The 16,900-nt window shown below is 35.9% G+C and overlaps 1 protein-coding gene across 1 annotated transcript; it reads left to right on the top strand.

Annotated features, from left to right (window-relative positions):
* Window positions 1-452: 452 nt before the first annotated feature.
* Window positions 453-15,504, top strand: PRLR (prolactin receptor). Its single transcript, XM_085326253.1, has 12 exons — window positions 453-545; window positions 1,494-1,626; window positions 3,542-3,711; window positions 4,522-4,688; window positions 6,275-6,416; window positions 7,870-8,002; window positions 9,176-9,345; window positions 10,642-10,811; window positions 11,770-11,914; window positions 12,631-12,730; window positions 13,708-13,777; window positions 14,426-15,504. Exons 1-12 carry the CDS (start codon window positions 476-478, stop codon window positions 15,455-15,457), a joined length of 2,502 nt encoding a protein of 833 aa, XP_085182379.1. The 5' UTR covers window positions 453-475; the 3' UTR covers window positions 15,458-15,504.
* The last annotated feature ends 1,396 nt before the right edge of the window (window positions 15,505-16,900 follow it).

Genomic DNA, 16,900 nt, shown 5'->3' with positions numbered 1-16,900 from the left:
CATAAATATTTAAATAAACTGTTCTCTGTTTTCAGAAGCTTTAAAGTTCAAATATGTTGTTATTTGTATCCACAGGGCTAAACCTGTATTTTTTCTTTTTAAAAGGCTGATATTTCCAGTAAGTTCACAAGTCTAGAAGTTAGAGCTTTTAATAAAAGCGCACAGTATCCCAAGATGCCAAATAAATATGCAACAATTCTTAATGCTGTGAAATTCTAATCCTAGCAAGGCTAATAGATGGTTAAAAGACCTTCAGGAAGACCTACTTACTACTCTCTAATTAAGCTTTGCTGTGCCTGAAGCAGGAATATAACTCATGCCACGCCTTTTTGAGAAAGAACAAAACTCAATTAGCTGCAATTCAGAAAGGACTTTGATCAAGCCAGTGATAAGCTTCGTAATTGACTGTTTCRTGATGGTATATTTTTCAGTGAGCGGTTGATCTGATATTCCCCCCTGGGGAGAAGAGGACAACATGAAGCAGAAATTTATATCATCAGTTCAAATTATTTTGTTACTTTCTCTGAACACAGTATGTCTGTCTGGTAAGTAAAACACTTCACAAAATGTTTTTTTTCCTTAAAACGTTTTCTTAACCCAATCTATCCTGACCATCACTGGAGCCTTTACAAGCTTGAATTGCTATTTTTTTATAAACTTCTGTATGAAGATTTTGAAAATACCCTGAATCCTCTTTTTATAGTATTAATTTAATGATAATGTGGTGCTGATGAAAGGCACTCACTCTGCCCCTGTCACCTGCTTCGGAATTAGCATCATATGCAAAGTAACAGTATTAGAGATAAGGTATGGAACTTTATTGAAGTAAAGTTGAGCTTAGATTGAAAAGCCATATGCCTTTCATGTCTAAATGTATATAATTTATGGTCTGTGTTCTAAGTAGTTGATGACAAGTGGTCTTAACAGGAAATATTCTTAAATATATTGGGATTATTAAGCAATATTCAATAAGTAATGAATACGTTCAGGTTGCTGATACAAAAAATACTCCATCTAGCCCATTGAATCTTCCTTCTATTAATTTTTATTACCTGTAATTTACCCCAAATATGAGATATTTTTAAAGTTGTGCAAATAATGGAATTTTGGTTCTGTTGAAAAACAGAGGGTGAAATTTAGCTCTAAGATGACCTGAAGTTAAACATTTTGAATATTTTATAAAAATCAAACAGCCATATATTTACTTACAAGATTTTTAATTTAATTTAGAGATCATTGAGTTTACTACTGAGTCAAAAGTTCCTTTGAAAAATAAAAAAAGTTACTAGTTATTTATAAGCTTGAAATAAAATATATTTACTTCTCCGAAATTTTTGACCATTCTCTAGGCAGATTTATTTACCAAATTCAGTCTTTAGTTTCAATTATTTTCCTCAAAAATACATTTCTTGTCAAATTTATAATTTTTTGGGGGGGAGAAAAACAACATTGTCAAACTCTAATATAACTAGCTGAATTTCTGCACTTCCCAGGTCAATCATTTCCTGGAAAACCTAAGATAATAGGATGTCGTTCTCTAGAAAAGGAAACCTTTTCTTGTTGGTGGAAGCCTGGTTCAGATGGAGGACTTCCTACCAATTACACCCTGTTCTACAGCAAGGACAGGTAAAAAGAATAATTATTCTGTATTATGGAAGTTAAACCTCATGACGCCAAGTTAAACCATGATGCCCCGTGTTAAACCTCAGATAACCAAAAAGGGCTATATGAAAATGAATGGCTTTCTCTTGGTGAAAGAAATGTGACTACCACAAGTACCAAACTTTCAAACAGATTGTTCGTAATGAAACTTATCTGAGCTAAAATTTCCCTGGTCTAAACACGTACTGGGAAAGATGCAATTTCTCCATCTTATGAGGCACACAGTTTTTGTCCAGTGGCATGGGGAGGTCAGGGTGCAGGAAGGGCCAGCTACTCCTTACAGGACAGGAGATGGGTGCCCTCGGATCTCCCCATGGCCACAGGGCAGGGCCTTGCAGCCAGGGCCTGTGCCAGTGCTCTGCCAGGGAGCTTTTCCACTGCCACACACAGCAAGGCCATGGCTGGAGAAACTAGAGGCACAGAAGTCTTTGCTTCCCCTCCTAGATTTGTAGCCAATCTAGTGGTTCACAAAATGGAGTAAGATTAGATGTGAATATTGCATCTCAGAGTATACTGTTTTCCATAAATCTGTGACTCCCTCATGCTGTTTAAGGATAAAAGTTTTGTGTGTTGAGCTACTTTGCTCAACTTGTGTTTCTTTGCATAATTGCCTTTTCTTCTTGAAAAAAAAGAGGTCTCAGAATAGGTCCAAGTAAGCAGGGAAGCTCAGAGATTCAAATTTTTAAATAATTTTGGTGAAATTCAGGACAGATAAGTAAAGCCTTAGACTTCTCTGCTTAAATTAAATAAACTTTGAATTATTCAGTATTAATTGATCAGGAAAGATGCAGCTTTTAATGAAGTTATCACAGTCAGCAATGGTCTGAGATAGATCATGCTTCCTTTATCAATAGCGGGCACATCTGTACAGCTTTTATTTTATGAAAATTCAAATGTTTCAATCTCAGTCAGAATAAAACTTTCTAAAGCATTTTAAACCATACCTTTCACAGCCCATAACAGTTCTGCTCTCTGAATAGATGCTTATCAGTTTTTTTATTAAATTTGCTGAACAACACACCCAGGCATTGTAGATCGGTGCCATAGTTTCCAGATAGTTTTGTCCTTGTTCATAAAGTGAAAATGGGAGTAAGGCCCAAAAGAAGCATCAAATACAAGATCTACAGATGAGGACTGTACCCAACAGAAATAAGATAAGAAGGGTAACTAGGAGACAGTGGTTATCAGTGGTACACAAAGCATGAAAATGGACAAACATCCCTGAATCATCTCAGCTGGTACTTTGGCTTTATGCAGCTCTTTACACCTATGATAGGCTCAGAGTATATCACTCAGTTCARCTTCGATTGAGTACAAAAACAATCCTTCTCCTAAAAAAGTTCCAGTCTCATGTAAAGGTGATAGGTAAGAGACCATGAATTAATTAAAAAAAAAAATGAGACAGTTGTAATGATGATCATATTAAAAAGTAGGTAAATCAACATCTTGCTGAAGAAACGTTCCTCTGCCATAGGGCCATCAAGTTATTTTTCAGTGAAAATATGTATAGAAGGTATTTAGCAACTTCCTTCTTAGCCAAAGTGAATGTGCTTAATTTGCCTTGCTTTTAAACATTTTTTAAAATTGGCTTGTACTCTGCAAGTTTCTCTTTCCATTCTTTTGCTAATGTATTCCTATGTATAAAAAAGCAATGAACAGCTTTTGATCTAAATAACTGCTACTGAAAAATAGCTTGATTCAATAAAGCGTTTATGCTAATAGCATTTGACACTTAGTGAAATGTTTCCCAGAGATCGGATTATATACATATTAAAGTTAAACATTTTAAAGTACTTTGCTGAACCTAGGCCATTGCTAAAATACTGTCTGCTTTGCTTCATTTCCTGACCTTTTAATTTATAAAATTATTTTATTTCAGTGAAGAAAAAATCTATGAATGTCCAGACTACAGAACATCAGGTCCCAATTCATGCTACTTTGATAAAAAACACACCAGCCACCGGACAACATATAATATCTCTGTAATGGCAACAAATGAAATTGGAAGTAACAGCTCAGATCCTCAGTATGTGGATGTGTCTTGCATAGGTAAAAAGGGAAGAATGAAATGGGAAAAAAATAGTTAGGGTTATATCTGTTTTTTAATTCCAGAACGACTAATGCTGAAAGATTTCTTCCCTCATTATGTGAAACTTGTTATGAAGGAGTGTTTATCTACAGATGTTCTAAAATATGTACATGTAACTTATTTGAAAATTATATTTTAAATTAATCAGTTATACATTTTAATGCTATTTAAATTTTGGTTGAAAATTGGCTCCAATTATTAGTTATCTCCAGTTTTTCCATTAGACTTCAGGACAGTTTTGTAGGTTCCTAGCAGTACAGATTATAAAACTTTCAAATTAGGTTAATTTACCTGAATGTCTCAGACCAAATTTTCCAAATGTGAACATCTTTCTGTCTGCTGGCACTGCAATCTTTGGAAAATAAAAATAACTGCCAAAGCACTGTTCATTATTTTCATAATATTCCTTATTCCTAGCACCATTCTGCTTTCTGCATATACATACTCTATGTATTATAATGATAAAGGCAGTCATTCTTTTTAGCTATGAAATACCTAACATTTTTATTTTCTGAAAGTGGCCTAATGAAAATATGACTTGTATTCCTTAGTCTGACAAATTCAGAGTAAAGTCTAAAATTTGTGGATACTCTGGTAAATCAGTGCCAGTTGAACAGTATTAAAGACAAAGGTAAAGAAACCTATTGTACCATTCCACTGCGGGAATGTGGAATGATCTGAAATTAATGTGATTACATACAAAGCCATAAAGAAGATGCCTTTTCTGAGAGAAAATTGAAATATTAATAGTAAAATTGTCTTCTGTACAGTTCAGCCAGATTCTCCTGTGGACCTCTCACTAGAAACAAAAACATCTGCTGGTATAACATACCTTTGTGCAAAATGGTCTCCACCTCTGTTAGCTGATGTCAGCTCTAACTGGCATGTATATCACTATGAGTTACGATTAAAACCTGAGGAAGGGGAGGAGTGGGAGGTAAGGAAACAAAAATATTTCTTGCATAAGATCTCTTTTAAGTTAGTTCTCTTGTCTGAATTTAATTTATTGGTATTATACACATTATAGTTTCTAAGAGGATAACAAAATAAACGTATCCTAATCTCTTTAGGGAAAGAAAAGTTCTTTAGTGGTTTATAGTAACAGTGAAATTTTAGGTTTGCATAACTGTCCTAAGAATGTCATATGCTAAAAGAAAAACTGTTTAGCCCACAGATAGGATTTTCATTGTAATTGTTATCATTGATGTGTCTCTTGCTGAATGTCACAGTGAAAAATTGCTCAGTTCACAGATTTAAACCAAATCAGTTTCAGAGCAGTTTATTGATTCATTGAAAGCATGTAACTAATAAACCATAGATTGCTCTATGTAATTAATGAACAATCAGTGAACTATGCAGTGAGGATCAGGATCAGCAATACAAGAGCTTAATCACAATGCTTGACACTCACAAAGCATTAATAAACACCTGCAGATGCCTAAACAATTTTCTGTAACTGATCCCAAGAAGGTGTAATCATGTAAACAAGCACACCCCTATTCTGGGAGTGCAAGTTCCCCTACTTATTGCCCTCTTCTGCAGGAGACATGGCTACTTTAGCTTAATGTGAACCCATGCCGCTCTCTACAATTTGCTAAACCACGTACCAATGAGAAAGCACCCCACAAGGTCACGTACACACGCCCAAGATGTGGAGCACAGTTACACACAGTGTCAGGCAGGGAAGCTCTTCTCTCTGGTACAGGTGGAAGTCGTGGTGCTAACAGAGAAACCTGATGGCGTCCAACCAGCTTTCAGCTACTTCTTGTTCCCATTCCAGAGTTTCCACTCCCTTTTACAAATTGTCATGCTTCTTTAATAGTGCTTTTCAGGCTGACTCTTTTTTTCTTTCAAAAGTTTCTCAGTAATTCCTATTTTGTTTTATTTTGTTTAATTAGGCTGATACTCATCATCCTCTCCTACATGATCCGTTGCAGCAAACCCCCCTGTCAAAACCCCTCTATCAGAACATTTTTAACGTTGATGTTCCCAGCTAGTGCCATTTTGCCAGAAGTGGGCCACAGTACTGTCACAGCTGAGATACCAGAATAAAATATCATTCTTAAGGTCATATTCACATGGCCTCAGTGCTACTTAAATTGCTAGTGTCTAATCAATGGAGAAAGCTGTGTGTCTGTAGACTTCTAAAGAGTAATTCAAGGAGCCTGTGTAGGAAACTTAATATTAAGCCCTAAAACTGGCCACTAGGAAGCATCACACAGAGGAATTATCTGAGAGTTAGACTGCCTTTAGTGTTCTTCGCATTGTGGACTTGATGGAATACTGATTTATGGGAAATCTAAAATAAATGATACATTATAAAGTAGCAGAATCTCAGTGTCACTAAAGTGAGCGTTTCCATTAAGTCAGTCACTACCTTTACGTCTTTGTAATTAACGCTTTATAAAATCTCTGACCAAACCCTTCACAAGTCAATGACACAAGGATATGATATGCCTCTATGATTTATTCATTAATATACTCCAATTCTTTATTATTTCTACAGTCTGTTTTCTTTTCCAGACGATATCTGTTGGAGCGCAGACACAGTACAAGGTGATGAGGTTAAATGCTGGGYTGAAGTATGGTGTTCAGGTCCGCTGCATGCTTGACTGTGGAGAATGGAGTGAATGGAGCCCAGAAAGACAGATTCAGATCCCCAGTGGTGAGTGAGTGGTTATTGTTTTGTTAATTTTGTATAAATTCTAACTAGTTCAGTTTTGTGAAAGGTGCCTGAATGGCAGCCCTTAAACCAGATTCCTCAGCCAGATACTGCGTAGTGCTGGAGAAACAGCTTCAGTGCAATTTATCGTTTTTGGAGTGTAATTGCATATTTAGTCTGTTGATCTACTCAGTCTTTGGCCTCTTTACTGAAACTGGCTATAACGAATAGGCTGGGATTTACTAGGAAGTCACTTCTGATGCAGACGCGTCTGCATAGCATTTTGGTCCTGTCCCTCCGTTTAAAAATCTTGCTGATTTCGTCTGTAAGATACCAGGTAATGACAATTATGTAAGAGTCATTCATTTGTTCATTGCTAACTGAACTGAAGTGACCACCATGTCTAATAGGACATAACACTGCAGCCACTATCACATTGGAGTAATTATCTGTGTTCTCTTGGTTTTGAGTGGACACATTAAATAGAGATGAGCCTGTATCTTTTTATCAGACTCTGTAGTCAGGTTGTCTCAAATTTTCTCCTTCTTCTGTCATTAACTCTATTATTCATTATTTGACATGAAGATTGCTGAAATACTGTTAGCAGAAAAATATTTAAATGTCCCATTTTCAGATCTGCCTTAGGCAATCAGAAGTTTGGAAAAATCAATGACACTGTTATAAATAGTGGAAAATATATATTATTAATGTAATAAGACCATATTTTGCCACAAATACGCATCTGCAACAGTTTCAATCACATCAGAGCATCATCCTAGTCAAAATTTAAGTGCTTTCTTCCCTCTACCATATTCTAAATGCTTTACTTGAACCTGTAATATCATCAGGAATCCACACTGGTAATACAAAATTGCTTGACGGCAGTTAGGCAAGTAGCCTAGGCACTGAGCATAATGTCACTGTGAAAGGAAATAAGAAAATTTCATTTTTATGTCTTAGGAGTCAGCTTAGCATGATCAGTTACTGCCAAAGAGATTGCTGGGAAGGACATAAACAGATGGGCAAAAACTTACTTTCTTTTTCATTTTTTCCTTAAAAGTCAAAAGCAACAGCATACTTTTAATAATGAGAAGCATCTTGAAACATATTTTTTAAAGGAAAAATGGTTAATGTAGAAGATAGATTGAATAGCAGAGTATATTTTAAATGATTTTATAGAACCTGCTGTGACAGTGTATGAGAATCCCGTGTCAGCTTTCTGAGGCAAAGAGCCACAGATAAGAACTGGAACATAGTCCCTCGGTATAGTTGCGCTGGAAAAGGGTTTTGAATCCAGGTCAAAGTAGAAGGCTGCTGCCCTAAACACTGTACCATCCTTCCCTTCCTGTGCCGATACTGAAGCAAAATCTTTTATTTGCCTGTACTCCACTTGACAGTGTTTTATAAATTCAGGGTTTAAACTTACCAATTATTTCATTTCTCTTTTTTCTTGCAGGACAATCACCTCCTGAAAAGCCTACAATAATAAAATGTCGTTCCCCAGAAAAGGAAACTTTTACTTGTTGGTGGAAACCTGGTTCAGATGGAGGATATCCTACTAACTATACTTTGCTCTACAGCAAAGAAGGGTAATAAGATGTCCATAATTATTCAGTGTTTTATCAGGAGGACCTGGAAGACCAAGCCTAATTGGTTTTGCATTTAAGAGATGCCTTTTTCCACTTACACATTCATCATGGACAATTATCAGAGAAGAGGAAGTAGCTTCAGGCTTTTGTGCAAGTGACTTTTGCTATAATTGCAACAACACATTTAAGGTTGAAACAGGATCTCTTTTTAATGTCAGGTTTTTCAAACTGCCATTAATTCTTCTGGCATGGATAGACTTCCTTGAAAATTGCTATCATGCAGCAACCATAATACAAGTATACAGTCTTGTAGCTCCTTGGCTACACAGCCCAAGACACAAAGATTTTCAAAGTTACCAGATATTAATATTTTCATCTTCTGATAGTACTTTATTGCACAGGTATATGTAGGCAATGAATGTTTCACTGCTTCTGTGGCAATCTAGTGACTCAAACTCAAGTACCAAATATTCATTTTTAAGCAGAAGTCAATATTTTTGGGGATCCCATGCAATGAACTAGTTTTGGTTCATTCCAGCACTGCTCTGCCTTGGACTGACCTAACTGGATGCTGAACTGTAGAAAAAGATGGACCCTGGTCCATGGAAAAAAGACACTAGTGCAGCCAGCCAGGGCAGAGTGTGAGGCCAACATCCACACCTTTCTGTTCTGTTACTATGCTTCTCAGAGAAACATGGAAACATGTATAACATGCTCAACAGGTGCATTAGGTGAAAAATAGATTTTGGGGGGAGGAAAAGATGATGAAAAAAACAAAATAGACTGCAGGTCTATGATGTGGGCAGAATTAACATATGCTTGAAGTAAACACTGGAAATACTCCATTTTTAATAGGTGGCAATCACTTTCTACTTGCTCTTTGGACCATCTCTGAACTATGCAGTGGAGAATGGCATTTAGAAAAGTGAGAGTTGCAATTTACAGCAGCTTAAAACGCTCCAGACTTTGTAGTTTTTGTCCTGGGGCGATGATGGTTACTACAGTCTCTGGAGTTGCCTAGCGACTCTTCAGTCTGAAAGCAGTGTTCTAATGTTCTTAACATTGCCCAGCATGAAGAATCTGATTCAGCCCTAAGCAATACTGAACTACTAGTAATCAAAATCAGGTGTTGTACTCTAGATGTATGCTAATCTCTGTGATTCTTCCTTTCAGAGAAGAACAAATTTATGAATGTCCAGATTACAGAACTGCAGGCCCCAATTCCTGCTACTTCAATAAAAAACACACTTCTTTCTGGACTATATACAATATTACTGTAAGGGCAACTAACAAAATGGGAAGTAACAGCTCTGATCCTCATTATGTGGATGTGACTTACATAGGTAAGAGATAAACAAAGGTTTTTAAGTGGAACCAACTAATTCAAAATTATGAGTTTGAATACCTAGAATTTTAATTCCAGCTCTTCTCATATATAATATTATATCCAAGTTAAAACGATATAAGAACAAATGAGATCTCATCTGCTGTAATGATAAATCAATATTTATCCTTTTAGCATTTTATTTTCAAAAGAAGCCTAAAAATGCTAAAAGCTGAAAAACTCCATTCAGATAACCACATAATGGTTTGGCATATTTCTTTCAGTCAAGAAATATCATCCACCTAACATCCTTTTCCATTGTACCAGCAACTGAAATCAAATTGATCTTTTAACTAATAATACTTAAATTTGATTACCTAAAAGTACTTATCTGAAATTTGCTTTTCCCTCAGACCCAAGAAATGCTAAATCCGTGCTCTTTTTAACACAATATATTGATAATCTCTTTTCTCAGACTTTTTCCACAGAGTGACTGGGCAAGTATTTAGTTTTTGCTAAAGGAAAGGAACATTATTTCTAAGGGAAAGGAACCAGTTTGTTATCAATGGTGTGTCTAGCGGGAGCCTAATAATTGAAGAAGTGCTCCTGGAGAAAAGGCTTAACATTTTACCTCCATGCCGTGACTACTTACTTGTTCAAACTTCACATAAGATAGTGGAAAATAATACATGCACTATATCCAGGTACTCTAGTACTCTGAACTGAGGTAGCTGCAATCCTGACTGTGCCCCAAAACTAAGTTTCATTTTATTTTAGTTTTGAAGTATAGATGGGGCTTTAATATTACTGTTGTGTTTTATTTTTAAATATATCCTATGCATGTAGGGATTATGCTGTGTGTTTTCTGAATATAAAAGATGAGAGAAAAGGTTTTATCATCTAAATCTGTATTTTCGGCATTCCTAAATGTATATGCTTACTTTGATAGCATTATGATATAATAAACTTTCGTAACACAGCAGTAAATATGTCAACTTTGTTTCTGTTAACTTTGAAATATAGTTGTAGGGAAGAGTGACAATAAATGATAATGGTAGAAAAATAAATTCTGATTATAAACAATTAATGCAAATCTCAATATGGAGTCAACTTATTTACTATTGTTCAGTTACTTCAAATTTATACATCCATGCTAATTTATCAGGAAATTCTTGATTCCTGTATCCTAGCACTATTTCTATGTTACTAGACACACTGGAGGTGGCAAATCATTACTCGCACTATTTTATTCCTTCTCCTAAGATGTAAGGAAAAGTCCTGCAGACTCTTAGTGTCAGTTCTCTTATTTTAACAGTACAGCCAGATCCTCCTGTGAATGTAACTCTAGAATTAAAAAAGCCAATCAACAGAAAACCATATCTGGTCTTGACATGGTTTCCACCCCCACTGGCTGATGTCAGATCTGGATGGCTTACCCTTGAATATGAGTTGCGACTAAAGCCTGAAGAAGGAGACGAATGGGAGGTAAGGCAACTGTAAATTTTTGCTAGATGATGTTTTCTGATCAATTAGATTTTGTCAGTTAAGTTCCACACCTGCATGTAATCAAGCAGGCACATACTACAGTTCAGTTTTTTTCAAAAGCTATGCTTGTGTGCCCTTTGGCTTTCTACTGAGAAGACTATGGTATCTCAGATGCTGTTGTGTAATAGAAGGTGCTAAAATACTTGGTTTTAGTTGTGATAATTCTATATTAATCACATTGGTAATTTGTTAATTTTCATTTAGTCACGTTTTTTTTGATAATCTATTTCTCAACCACAGACATCTCTTAGGTTATAGAAAGCTCAATAACATCATGTAAAATGATTTACATTTGTACAAAGAACCATTAAGTGACAGCCGTCCTGACCACAGCTGTCTATGCCCAGAATGTACAATTCAAAATAACTGAGCAGCAAATTAAGGACTCTAGCTATTGGCATTGGGCTGCATTCCTTTTTTGTCTGCTGCAGTAATTCCCAGCCATCTCTATATCTTCCTTCCTTCCCACTGCTACTGCAATTTCCTATTCCTTGGTCATTACAAGGTTCACTGTTTCCTTCCCTGTGCAACTTCACCAACTTTTACATTCTTTCTTTTCTCTCTGCATTTTCTTCACCAGTCTTTGTGTTTCCTGCCTCCTTCTCCACCTCTCACCATTGCATTCCCACCAGTACTGGAGTTCCTCCCACTTTCCGTATGCCCATGATGTGTTGTTTTACTAGTTTCATTTGCACAGTATAATGGGGCTCGAGATCATTCCTGCTGCATTATGTTAGAATACAGAACCACAGAAATAAAATAGATGTACCACTATTCTGTGCCCATGTAACAATTCTTATGAAGCTATTCAGATTATCAAGACTTTAACCTAGCTATGATTTTCATAGCAAAATGTTTTAATTTTATATGGATTTTATGATTTTTAATTCATTTTCAGACTATTTTTGTTGGACAGCAAACGCAATATAAAATGTTTAGTTTAAATCCAGGAAAGAAGTATATTGTACAGATTCACTGCAAACCAGACCACCATGGATCATGGAGTGAATGGAGCTCAGAAAAGTATATTCAGATCCCCAATGGTGAGTGACCAAGCATCTTTTCAATAACTATGTAACAATGAAGTTCATGTGCTACTTTTGTTAGCTGTCCAGAGTAGCCATGAAGGTTGACATCCCATAGTTTCCCTAAGACAGGTAAGAATATCATTGCTAAGATAACTGAATTCTCAGCTTCCTTGCACCATACTCAGTGCTTCCTTGCACCATACTCTTCTTCATTATTTTTAGGAGCTAAGAAGGTGAATCAATTTCCTTACCTATTTAAACCCTATCCCTTCTCTTTATTGCCTCATTTATTCTCACAGTGGTAGTTTTTAATAGATAGAATACTGGCACTTGCATTAGAAGTACTACATATACTGCAAATAATCATTACCTTCAGACTAAGAACTCTGGATTAGTGTTTATCTGGAATGAATTCAGAATGAATTGGCATTGGCATAAGTAGATTGGAACCCAATTGCTGTAACTGGCCAATACAAAATTTCCCTCTTCATGCATTTTTATATCATTTTTTCCAGTCATAGTTTATTTCCTGCACAATACAGTTAATAAAAATCATACTAATTATCAGATGTTACTAGAGTTACAGATATCAGCCTATACTAGGAATGGCTGCTAGATTCAACACCCAATTTGGAAGTTTAGACTCATTTTTTAAATAAAAGCCTTTTTTTTGCATACTTACTATGTAAGTCTTAGTCATGTGTCCTTAAATAATTCTGGTTGTTTCCTAGACTTTAGAGTAAAAGATATGATTGTGTGGATCATCGTGGGTGTCTTATCATCTCTCATATGTTTAATCATGAGCTGGACAATGGTTTTAAAAGGGTACAGGTAAGTTATCAATTTCGTGACAGTATAGAGTTGAAAATCTCAGCAAACTTGTTAAAACAGGCTTTTAACATTTGATTTAATTTCCTATAGTTTTTGTGTTCTTTTACCAACTATAAATTAGAGGAATTTGACTTCAAATTCTCAACTGATAAAGAGATATCTCTATTGTTTTGTGAAACCAAGCTAAAAAGCAAAAAGGCTAAATTCTGAACTGGTAAAGACACATCTCTGTTAGATCTGAGCATCTTGGTTAGTCCTGTAAGCATTCAGCAAACATTATAATCTGGAGTATCCCTACTTCTGTAGAAAACACTTTTGCTTTTAGCCTGGTTTCTTAAGGGAAACAAGGTTTACACTACGAGATTGTCTTTCTGCCCACCAGTCTGTCAATTCCCCAAATAATTTATTAAATCATTGACTAATTTCAGTCAAATCTGAAAGAGGAAGATGTTTCAAAGTTTATTACTTTTGCATGAGTTTTTTAAAAATTACTGGATGAGTAGAGGAGAGAGAGAAACCACTGAAGGAAAAGCCAGCCGAAGTTATTCATCATAAATCCAGTTTAGTAGTTGTCAGCTGACAGTCAAGCGTGTCTGCAGAGGCCTGCTAGTCCTCCTGCACTGTGCAATAAACAGCTATGTCTTGACCAGTGAGGAAGTTACAGTAGTTTGAGAAGATTGGAGGTTGAGGGAAATATTTGTTTAATAGTAAACAAATATTAGTAGTGTTACTTTTCCAAAGTAATAATAATTACTTTGTGCTGTTATYTTCCTTCTAAATATATCTAAGGATAACTTAAAAACTGTACCTGAATCTGTAAACTACCTGGCTTGAGAAGGTAAACAGGAAACAGCTCCGTTTGGGAAGTATTAGATACAGACAAGCGGTTGAAATTCAGTCACGTTCAGGGAAAATAAGAGAACAAGCAGAGAGCTAGAACCTTTCCTTTTATGTTGTGTTTGATCTGTTTCTTTCAGAATGATAGCCTTTATCTTACCACCGGTTCCGGGACCAAAGATAAAAGGCATAGATACACATCTGTTGGAGGTGAGTATCCCTGATAATAACAGAAGAATTCACCATCACATACTTTTCCAAATTCTGTACTAGCAAAATCAATTACCAAAATTAAGTACAATATAGCTTTAACTAATTTAATTAATGTTAAAAATAAGGACAACAGTCCTTATTGCAGTTTGATATTGTGGAGCATATAGGCAAGGCAGAGTCTTTAAACTAGTGCCTTGCACTAGTGATAGGAGGGGATTTGAGAACAGAGTTTGGCACAACAGTGGTTCCCTGGGACATAACAAGAGTCAATGCCTGTGTGATCTTCTGTTGTTCTTACAGAGAAACTCTCTACAATCTCCTCTCATGCTGAGGAGACAGGACATGGCTGGCTTATCATTTTCCTCCATTCCCTTCTTGCCAAGCCCATGAGACTCTTATCTGCTCTGAAGCTCCCAGGTCCTCATATTTAGGAACATGAATTCTGGGATTTTGTCTCCCCACTGTGAGAACTGAGAGGAAGTTCTTTCACTATTTTTCTACAGCAGTAGAGATTCAGTTTAGGTCTAATGATATAACTATTCAAGTAATATTAACTATGTAATTGTTCATAGTTGTTCTAGTCATATATAAACTTTAAGGTTAGCAGTGAACAAAATATCAATGTCATGTTTATTATGCCCTTAGACAGGGAAGTCCGAAGAATTATTGAGTGCTCTTGGTTGCCATGGTTTCCCTCCAACATCAGACTGTGAGGAACTGCTGATAGAATATTTGGAGGTGGAGGACAGCGAGGATCAGCAACTCGTGCGAAGTGATAACAATGGTCATCCCAGTAAAAACACACAAGTGACATCCAAGGAAACAGACAGTGACTCAGGACGAGGGAGCTGTGACAGCCCTTCTCTGCTTTCTGAGAAGTGCGGGGAGTCCAGCACTCTTCCATCAAAACTTCCAACACAAGATGTAAGAGATGTTCATGAAAATAATGCAGAAAAAAGGGAGTGGGAAACTCAGTGTATGGCCTCTTCAGAAGAGAAAGTGCTCCCTTTTAACACTACAGGTACAAAATCATCCACATGGCCTGCAGCTCAGTTACCTAATATTCAACCGTCTACATTTGCCTATCACAGTACTGTAGATGCACGTAAGATAACACTAAGTACCACAAATGTGAATGTTGCACAAGTTTTGGTGGGAAATGAAGAAAAACAGCAGTCACAATATTCTACCACTGAAACTCCCGATGAAGAAAACTTGGAAAAGCAACGAGAGATGGAGAATATGCATTCCAAAAGTGACCATAGCACAATACAGGTCAAGCAAAGCAGACTCAATGAAAAGTCATCTTTTCTGAATGCTAAACTAATGGATTACGTAGAAGTTCACAAAGTTAGACAGGATGAAGAGCCCGCAGTATTACTGAAACATAAAGATGGTAGTGGAAAAATTGAAAAATACACCGTTCCAGGAACCAGCAAAGAATATACAAAGGTCTCAACAGTTGTGGACCACAATATTCTAGTATTAATGCCAGATTCAAGAGTCCAGCACACACCTGTGTCTCAAGAACCTGCAAAGGAAACGTCTCAGAACCTTCAGCAAGGTAAAGTTGAGAAAAACATGAGCTACTGTCTGACAGCTCCAAATGAGTGCAAAAGAGAGGCTAGTGGATCAGAGTACATGGACCCATCTTGCTTTATGCCCTCCTTTAAATAACTGAAAGTTTCGTTATTCTTCATCAGGTAATGCTACAGAATGAGTTAAATACAATCAATATAATAAAGCTAAGCTCTGTGGTTTAAGATTATGCTACTACATCATAATTGTAGCTTACACCTTTTGCTAGCTGACAAATATTTGATTTAGATATTGATTTTGTTAATAGTTGTGTACAGTAAAAGGAAAACACACAGCAAAGAGTTCCTTTAAAAAACCTAGCCTCCTATGTGTATTATAGAGAGAATAAAATAAACTGTGGGTTGATACAGTGATAATCATGGAAGCAAACCTTAGATCATTAACACAGGTTTCTGACAAAGGAAAATGAGGAAATGGATATTATGTGCCATGAAAAACAACATTATATAAAAAAAAATAATTTCTGAAATGTTCTATTATTCGATTAAACCTAGGGGAATATTTCTGATTCAACAAAGATGAAAATTATTATGGATCAGTCCCATGGCTCATATACCATGGTTGAGTTCCTAACCAGAGCAGTTCCTAAACTAGATAAATCACTACAAAATACATTCTGATATACATGTTTTTCCTCAATGCATTCTGACACTAGATTGTTTTCTTTATATTTTTTCTCAGTCTTAGAAAAAAGGACCTCTATATATGAAAAAATCATATATAAAACAAAATATATTCAACTAATTATAGTAAAATAATGAATCTTTGTAAATATATTTTTGCTTTCCGTGTGACAGATAACCTTTCATCCCATTCATATCCCATTCCAATCAAACCAAATATGAAAAATATTCAAGACACTGTTTGTTATACTGCCTTACTGTATATAATATACAATTCTACTTCAGTACAAGCCCATGTGTTTAACAATGTATTTTTAAAGGCTATTTTTCTATTACCAAAAAGGCAAAATAAAACATTTTAAATTTCCCAGTGCTATTTATCTACTTAACAACTCTTCTGTTTCCTGCTCCTGCAACAGAAGTAAGGGGTAATGCTGCCATTTCTATATGAAACATAAGATTAAACTTTATAGTAATTAAGAATATTAAGTAATTTTAATCTATATTTCTAATATATTGCAGCTATGTTACTACTTGAATTGTAAATTATTTATTCCACATGTTTTTTACCAGCTGTTATTACAAAATTACAATAGAATTCAGGTTTTGAGAGCACAGCATCTTTCCCACAGAACTTGTAGCCTGATGCCCCTCCTGAACAGAATGGTGTTCTCCTGCATCCTAAGACAGTGCCTGGGCTTTTCTCTGAGCCTGAAAGGAAAGTTTGAAGTCAGATTTTTCAAACTGAAGTTACTTACCAAAATGAATATTAGAATGTAGCCTCAAAAGTCAGATATATGAGGCATAAAGTCAGAGTCAGTGCTCTGCTGAAATGGTGATAGGAATGAAAAAAGAAGTCCATGTTCTTGGGTTGGACAGCTGCCCCCAGAACAGCAGT

This window comes from Rhea americana, unplaced genomic scaffold (assembly GCF_003343005.1).
Source record: "Rhea americana isolate MKP2758 unplaced genomic scaffold, rheAme1 scaffold_13, whole genome shotgun sequence".
Taxonomy (NCBI): Eukaryota; Metazoa; Chordata; class Aves; order Rheiformes; family Rheidae; genus Rhea; species Rhea americana.
The sequence above is the reverse complement of the archived record's forward strand: the minus strand, read 5'-3'. Positions and strand labels throughout refer to the sequence as shown.